Here is an 8,511-nt window from a genome sequence, read left to right as displayed (position 1 = left end):
AGTTTTGGTAACAGCACTTAACACAGTATCATGCTCTGAGGATTTTAATGATTTTTACAGTACCTGACATATGATGACTAAATGTAGGCTTCTACTACCATTCTGGAAATCATTCAGCAAAGGAACCAGAAATTGGCTTTGTATGGCCACTTCTGTTGAAAGCTTACACTTTGCCAGGAATTGTACATATATGATCTTACTTTAGTCATGAGAAAACTAAGGCTTAAAAAGGTTCAGTGACTTCCCAAAGTTACACAACTACTGCAGCAAATTAGATTGGATTGGATTCCAGAGCCATGCTTTTTAACTAAGATAATTGAGTACCAAAGACAAGACCTGTAAGATTTCATAAGAGTCTTCCTCTATGCCCCCAATCTTCCTACTCATACATGTATTATAGCAGCCAACTCTCAAACTAAAAAGATCTGGGAGTTCCCGTGTGGCATAAAGGGATTAGCATCATCTTGGGAGGGCTGGGACGTAGGTTTGAATCCTGGCCCAGCCCAGTGGGCTAAGGGTCTGGCACTGCCACAGCTGTGGTCAAAACTGTGGCTGAGACCTGATCCCTGGCCTAGGAACTCCATATGTCACAAGGGGGCCAAAGAGGAAAAAAAAGGTCTGTTCCGAGTGGAGGATGGGCAGACGAAAGAGATCAAGTGCAACAGCTGAAGGGGGGTGGGGGAGTTCTGGGAAATTGCAAAAGCTGTCAGCCTTAGCTAAGACTCAGGCAGAGGCCCTGGGATGTGTGGCAAAATGGGAGAGCCTGGGAAAATGAGCAGGCCTGAAAAAGAAATGCCTCTTGAAACAGTGGACACGATTCACTTTTATTATTCAGTGCTGCTAAAATACTGTTGCATTGTTAAATACAAAATCCTATAACTTAGCAATTTTACACTTTCTGATGTCACTTCAACAAAAAGTTCAAAATGTTCCAAATCGGTTCCTTCAGTTTTGCCAGTTGCAGAAAAATAACTTTCCCGTTTCTACTTAAATTTTAAACGTCTCTCCTTTCTAGGACTGAAAAACGGCCTGCAACTTTGCTTACCTTTCCAAAGGTAACTTTATTCTTTCATTAAAGTCAGCATCAGGGGAGGACCAAGTCTGACTTCGAGGTTACCGATGAATTGTCAGTTATCCCCTCTCCTGCTCCTGGAGTATGGAGAGAACGAACACTTGCCGGCGAACCTCCAAGGTGCTTTTAAGTGTCGATGCCCAGGGCTCTAACCCTAGCCACTTTCGCTGCCCAGGTAGGCTAGCGGTCCGCCCGGCAGCTGTCCCTAGGGCGGCTGACTCATGCCGCCGCCCACGCGGCTTTGGGAGGCCTCGGGAGGCTGCGGTGCAGGCCCGGCCACTTATGTTCGCTCACCTGGGCGGCTGCGCCTGAGGCTGCAGCGTTTTGAGCGGCCAACGTTGACTCCGCCGCCGGCTCGACAGCCCAGGCCCACGTCCTACTTCAAAAGGACGGACTCCGGAGCGTGCCCGGGTGCCCGAGGCCGCCGGTCGACGGGGCGCCTGCAGCCTGCGAGCCGTGCAGAAGAAAGGTCCGGCAGAACCGCTGGAGGTGGGCGCTCTCCGCTGCCCCGACGCGCTCCCTCCGCGGCGCTTGCACACCAGCGCGCGGGGCCGGCGCCAATGACGTGGCGATGGGGAGGCGGAGCCAAGGTTGGTGGCGGGAGGGTGGGGGAGGAAGAGCGAGGTGAGCGCGGACGTCAGAGTGGAGAGCGGAAGGTCAGGGAGGCTCGGAGCGGAAGTGAGACTAGGGAGCCTGTCCGCCATTGTGGACCCGAGAAGCGGAGAGCGAGGGGGAAGAGGAGCGTGCAGGCGGAAGAGACGGGCCCCTTCCACCGACTCCCGAGCGCGAGGCCCTCTTTCTGGCTTCTCAGCGAGCGCCAGCGGCGGCGGCGGCTGGAAGGGTCACTCGGCCGAGGGCGGCAGCCAACTGCTGTGAGTGCACGGGGAGAGGCCCAGGCGGCGGCGGCGGCGGCGGTAGCAGCAGCAGCTCTCGGGTTGCGGTGAAGAATGTCAGCCACTAGCGTGGATCAGGTGAGGGAGCAGAGGCCGCAGGCTCGGCGAAGGCCCGAGCCCCGGAGCTCCACCCTCGCGTGGGGCTTCGGCTCCTCCCCGTCGCCGCCGCTGCCGGCCCCTAACGGTGCCCGGGCGCAAGTTGCTGCGGTCCCGCCGCCCGGGCCGGGGCGTGCGCCCTGGCCCCGGAGCCTGCGGCCCAGGCGGGCGGCCGCGGGGCCGCGCTGGGTGGGGGCAGAACCGCTTTCCGGGGCCTTAGGACGCGTCCTGAGGGCGGCAGACGCGGGGCTGAGACCAGGCGAGCTCTGGGAGACGGATTCTGAGAGGCGGGTAGGAGGTTTAACGACCGGGATGGTTGGGAAATGGGTGGCTATGGAGGATGTGGTGGGTTTTACTCCTACGCGGATTGTTTAAAATAACTGACTCTGATAACGTCTTTGATTAACACATTTTCCCTCTCTTCCTTTTTTCCCCCCCTTCTCATTACCACACCTTTCATCTTGCTACACAGAGACCTAAAGGGCAAGGAAATAAAGGTGAGTTCAGATATATTTTATCTTATTTCTCATCGTTGGTTTAATGGTACTTTTAAACTACGTGAAGGGCTTTTTGTTTGTTTTTGCTCCTTCCCCTCTTCCTCCCCAACGTAGGCTAAGGCAGCCAAATGCTCTCCGAAAGTTTGGTAGCTCCTTTCTTGGAAGCCACTTTTATAGAAACCAGAGTGATACCAGAAACAGTTTTATTAGTTGTATTTCACTTAAGAAAGTATTGTTATGCATGTAGTGGTATTTCTTCATTTTTACAGTTTGTATTATGTAACTTCTGCCAAAATTCTGCAAATGTTTGTAGATCAGTGGACATTTTCTTCAACACATCTGGGTTACACTGTAACATGCAGCCCGCATACTAGACTATGTGGCATTAGTGAAAAATTGTACTGTTAATCGCTGGTTCTATTGAAGTCAGTCACATTGAGGCAGTAACCAGTTAGAGATTAAAATTGAAGAGGCATGTTATCTTGCCCTGTAGACCTGCAAGGTTTGACCAGTCAATACGGTATTTTAGAAAGGACTGGGAAGGAAATAATTTGTGAGGTCCCTGCCAGGATTCTATGATTTACTCTTTATTTAGAAGACAAGTACTATTGAAAGTCAAGCATTTAAAAAAAAAATGAGTATTTTGTACTTATTAGTATGGAACAATACAGTCAGCTGACTGGAACTGACATTAATCATGTGACATTAGTAAGTATAGAACAGTAACTGTTTTCTTGGAACAGTGCCAATTAACGAACATTACAGTGAATTATATATTGATTACATTTTGTATTAGGGCTAGAAATTAGACTAAATAGGATTATGCTTCCTGTTTTTTATTTCTGTAGCACAATATTATCTACAAAATGGGACTTACAGTAGTTTTTTAGATAAAGTTCAATGTCTTTATTGGTGTTCTTTATATTCTTAGGGGTTTTATTAGCTTTTGCAAGTTTGAAAGGAATGAGTTCTGTATACACAGCTCAGTTAATTTTCTTTGAGTTGTACAATCTTGAGAATTTTTACATGCTAGATAGATGGCACTGTATTAGGTAACAAATTCATTGCTTTGGTTAAAGATGTATATGGACATAGAAACTTTAACTTTTAGGGTTTAATTTTAATTTTAGAATTATTTCCTGTGTTAGCATAAATTTAAATTTGATGTTGTTGATTTATTTTAAGAGAGTTTTTAAAAGTTTATTTGTAAATTTAAGAAGAATGATCCATTAGTTTCTTTTTTGCTAGTCTGCCCATTAGGAAGTGTATAGATAGACTTGGACATACGTAAAATCTGTGGTCATTATTGCCTAGCATAAATTATTTTATCCTAGATCTGTGGGGAGGTGGCACTTTGCAAGGCTATTTGAAATGCTAAGTGTTTTGTGTTACCTGCTTTAAGGTAAGTATGCAAGTTCTATGAAGTACTTGTTTGACAAAATAAAAACATCTGTTGTAAGGCATTACTATATTATTATAAGATTGATATATGATAGTCATTTCAGTAGGTATGTCCTCATGACATTTTTGATAAAGATGTAAATTTTCTATGCATAATAATGTCGCATGTTGACTATGAATATTTTTTGGCTATTAAAGTTTTTTAATCCATCAGTACCACCTCTCTTAGATGTATTCAGACAAAGTATTTATTTGGATAATCGTTTATTCCAAGAAATTCTCTTTACTCCCATACTATTCAGTTCATAATTTCATCCTTGAATAGAAGGATGGACTAGGATCCCTGCGAGACCTGTGTTCTATAACTACTGACTTCCCAAGTGAGCTTGAACACTTTGTACCTTTAGGTCAGAATTTCCCCTCTCTTTATAAAGTAAAAGTAATCATTCTGGCCATAAATCCTGTTTTCTGTTCTGTGAATTTTGTAATTAACAGTAGTCCACTGCTCTACTAGCCATTATATTTGCTGCCTCTCTTCATCTGTTGTTAAGATGCGGGAGGACTGTTGCCTAAGACCTGGCAGGAGGTAAAAACTCTCCTGGCCTGAAAATATAGGTAATCATTTAAGTTGCTTTAAATTGGTGGATAGTGCAAGTTCACAAATATGCATATGCATTACTTGTATTTTTATGCCTCTGCAGGGAGAATACAAGGAGAAGGCAGCACCTCCAGTGAACTGATAACAAGTAGCTATCTGTTTGTTTAGCAAAAACTACCCTACCTTAGCTGACTTGGTTTTCAAGCTAGTAAAATTATTTTATAATTATTCTGTTTACTCTTATGAAGCAGAAAGCAAAGCTATATTTCTTGAACTACAGCCCTAGTATTCTAAGAATATGAGTATTGAACTTGAATTCAGAACTAATCAGACTTAGGGAAACTACATGTCCCTCTGGAGTTATCAAAGTTTTGAAAGCATAATCCTTTTCAGTTGACTTAATATGATTTCTGGGACTCTGTTTCTTTTCTCAATAGTCTTCACTTGACAGCCTTAGCCTAACACCACATTTCAGTGTTTTTGATTTTCTACTGACTGTTTTTCTGTATATCCTTAAATGCACTACAGAAGCTTAATTTTAAGAGGAATTCTGTATCATTCTCTTTTTGAGACAAAAAAATGATTTTGTGTATAAATAATACTTCTAGGTTTGCTAGTTTATAGGTTTGGATTCTCTTTAATTAATAACATTGTCCCTATGTTAAATATTAGACTTTTTATAATTCTTGGCCAGGATAGTACTATAGGATGGTATAGAAATTTAAGGATAATTTTGTACCTATTGGCCTATAATTGAAAACTGACTTTACATCACTTTTATTTATTAACAATAAATGATTTTTGCTTGCTGGGATAAAAGTGTACCATTCTTTGCCCTGCAGTCACCACAGATAAAAGTGGCAGATCCCACACTCCTAGTAGCCTCAGGTATTGCTACCTGCTTCCTCCTATCCCTTAAGTTAATAAATAGGCAAATATATGGAAAGGAATTTATGTTTTCCCTCTTCTCCTCCCCGCCCCTCCCAACCGAGGGACATATTCAGTGTTTGGTACTGCAGTTTAAAAGAATTAGGCTGAAATTGGCTATCTTTTAGTGTTTCAGAAGAGTGGAAAATGCCTTGTATTTTGGCAATATCTTTTGTATCCTCTCCCTACCCTACCCCCACCCCACCTCTGGAAATGATTGCAAAGCACTTTACTGTTATTGTAGGCTTCATTTTATTAATCCTCAAAACATTCCTATAAGGAGATAGAGGGTATATGGTATTGTCGCTGTTTTTGTAGGTGGGAAAACATGATGCACAGATCTGTTGACTTTCCTAACTTGATGTAGTCAGGACCAGAGCAAAGAATCACCTGGCTCCTAAGGCCCATGTTCTATCTTGATTTGACTCTGCTTCATAGAGCAGAGGAAACAGGCGAAGAATCATGTAAGTCATCTGTTCTTTTTTCCCTGAAGAACTTGTACAGACTATGGAACTGGCTTGGATTTCATTACTATTTAATGGCTTTCAGTGTCCAAGACATTAGATTAAGTAATGTTCAAAACCTACAGTCTTTAAGACAGTTGAATTTCTTTAAGAAAGGTATGCTTCTGAAACTCTAGGGCTAGCTTCTTATTCAGATTCTAATTTGATGCAAATTGCTTGTCAGTGCTTGTGAAATGCTTCAAAACAAAACATTTTTTCCTTAGATTGACATAGTCCTAGAATAATCTTTTAGGACTTCTTAGACATTTTAATGCATTATTTATAAATGACTACAGACTGTTATTTACTTAGTGTACGAGAATATTTTCTTAGTCTCAGCCTCTTAAAAGAGAAAGGATAGAACAGAGGAAATGAGTAAGAATAGCACTGTGGTATATATTTAGATAAATTTTAAATAGGTACTTTTTTACTGTTTTAGCAGTATGGACTAAATTTCTGAGAATAATGAATAAAAAATAGTTGTAATTTGGAAATAAGTAATGTTTCAGACACTGACAAATATACATACTAGTGACAAATATGTACCGGACTAGTAGCATAGTGAAGAATTTTTTCAGGAGGTAATAGACCAGGCATAACTCTTTGATAAAGGAATAGTAAAGGAGAACAGATAAGTTAGAATCTCTTGGGCTGAAGTGATTAGGGCAACAGAAATAACCTAAGGTACCCGCCACTTTAATTTTGTTTCTAGTAGTTGTTACATATTTAAATTCTGGGAAGCACATTTAGCTCAACCCTGAGTCCTTATCAATACACGCAGTGGAGCCAGGATCACGGTGACCTTCAGGTTTCTCTTGTCTTTAAGGGCCAGTGTAGAATCATGAGAGGTCTTTGAAGGCTTCATGGAAGTAGTATATTTTTTGAGAGATCATTGCTTTTTAGTGGGTGGCAAAGAACTAAGGGGTTTTATCTGTCTGCTCCTATGCCTCTGTCAACTTACATTTACGTCTCTAACCTTGTTGGGATAATTAGGGAAAATAAAGATGTTATGATATGGAAGAACACACAACTTAAATCCATTGCTCCTAACCTTAATTTATACCATTTTGTATTTAAATGTTATATTTAAAAGTAAACTGTATTTTTAAGCAATAAATCTTCAGGTATTGAGGGATTTTTGTTTGTAAGAGATTAGTCAGTCATAAGCTTCTGTTTATGTGGTTCTAAAATAATTCTTATTCCTTGTTTGGATCTTGTAAAATTTTATGTAGTAATAGTATCCAAGATTATTAAATACTGTCATTGAATACTCAGATGAGATGAGGTAATAGATGAGGTACTATTAATAACCTTGAACAGAGAAGTAGTCAGAGTTAGAGAGGCTAAATGACCAATAAGAGATCATCCAGCTTCTCCATGTTGGACTTGGGATTCAAACCCAGGACCTTCTTTCCTCCAGTCTGTCTGCTCAAAAGCCCTCTAAGACAGTTGTCCAGAGTAACTTTACACAGAGCATTTATAGAAATGATCTCTAAATAAATATGGTATTATAAATTATTCCGACTAGTTTTCTCATGTGTTGGGAGAGTAATCATGGCTATCTTTAGTATCTTAGTTTTATTTATACTTTCATGTGAAAGTCTTCATTGTTTTTGTTTAGAATTAAGGCCCTTTTTATTTAGATTTTTATAATTTATTTTGATATTGCTTCTGGTGAATTGTAGCCACTTTCTTTAACTGGAGACATTTAGTATATTATTGTAACTGTAGTTACGAGACGAAGTTACTTATTTACCTTTATGGGACTAAGTAGTACAGTGGCTTAACAAAGGTAGAGAACAGTCAGAAATCTTATCAACAGCACTACTTGAACTGGTTGTTTTAGAATCAAATAAAGCATTAGCAAGCCCTTCCAACATTTTAATTTAACTGTTTGCTTACTACATGTTGAAATTGGTGTGTTTATATCATGTTTTTAGTAATGAGAGGTATATATGTAGTTTGTATTTGTGTAGCCTTGGGAGTACATATGGTTATAAGATATGTAACTTGGTGGCACATAACTATTTGTATCCAAAATAAAATTAATTAAGATTAAAATTAAGGGGAGTTTTAAATGAAAAGAACAAAAAGGATAACTTTTTCTGAGTTGATTTGAAAAATATTGAAAATGTTAGATTATTTACAAGTTTCATAATTACAGTATATCTAATACAAACATATTTTTTAGTTTCAGTACAAAACGGTTCGATTCATCAAAAAGATGCTGTAAATGATGATGATTTTGAGCCATACTTAAGTAGCCAGACAAATCAGGTAAGTCTGACAGTCCAATATTTAGGAAATTAAACTTATATTAGTATTGATTTTTTTAAATAAGTGTTTTAATTGAGTGAGACTAACAATAACATGAATCTTTCCAGTGTGCCTGCATAATAGTGAATAGCAGTTGTGGGTTTATGGCACAGCAGAGGCTTTTGGGATTGTAGATGGCTGAAGCTAGATTATGAAATATAAAAATTTGAAGGTGAAATTTATTTTTATATATTACAGTTAGAATTTT

General features: G+C 40.2%; 1 protein-coding gene across 10 annotated transcripts in view; it reads left to right on the top strand.

Moving 5' to 3' along the window:
* Positions 1,663-8,511, top strand: part of YTHDF3 (YTH N6-methyladenosine RNA binding protein 3) — a 41,739-nt gene continuing 34,890 nt past the window's right edge. The window contains exons 1-5 of one of the 10 annotated variants that reach the window (XM_021089301.1): positions 1,688-2,043; positions 2,534-2,558; positions 3,893-3,960; positions 5,803-5,948; positions 8,179-8,264. In XM_021089301.1, coding sequence (XP_020944960.1) covers positions 5,891-5,948; positions 8,179-8,264 — 144 coding nt within the window. In that variant the 5' untranslated portion in view covers positions 1,688-2,043; positions 2,534-2,558; positions 3,893-3,960; positions 5,803-5,890. Of the gene's footprint in view, positions 2,044-2,141; positions 2,353-2,533; positions 2,559-3,892; positions 3,961-5,800; positions 5,949-8,178; positions 8,265-8,511 lie in introns of those variants that run through there. The other 9 variants (XM_021089300.1, XM_021089307.1, XM_021089303.1 and 6 more) reach the window with 9 other exon arrangements.

The sequence above is a fragment of the Sus scrofa genome, chromosome 4, assembly GCF_000003025.6.
Source record: "Sus scrofa isolate TJ Tabasco breed Duroc chromosome 4, Sscrofa11.1, whole genome shotgun sequence".
NCBI classification, from domain to species: Eukaryota; Metazoa; Chordata; class Mammalia; order Artiodactyla; family Suidae; genus Sus; species Sus scrofa.
Note: the sequence above shows the minus strand (reverse complement) of the source record. Positions and strands in the feature narration are given on the sequence as shown.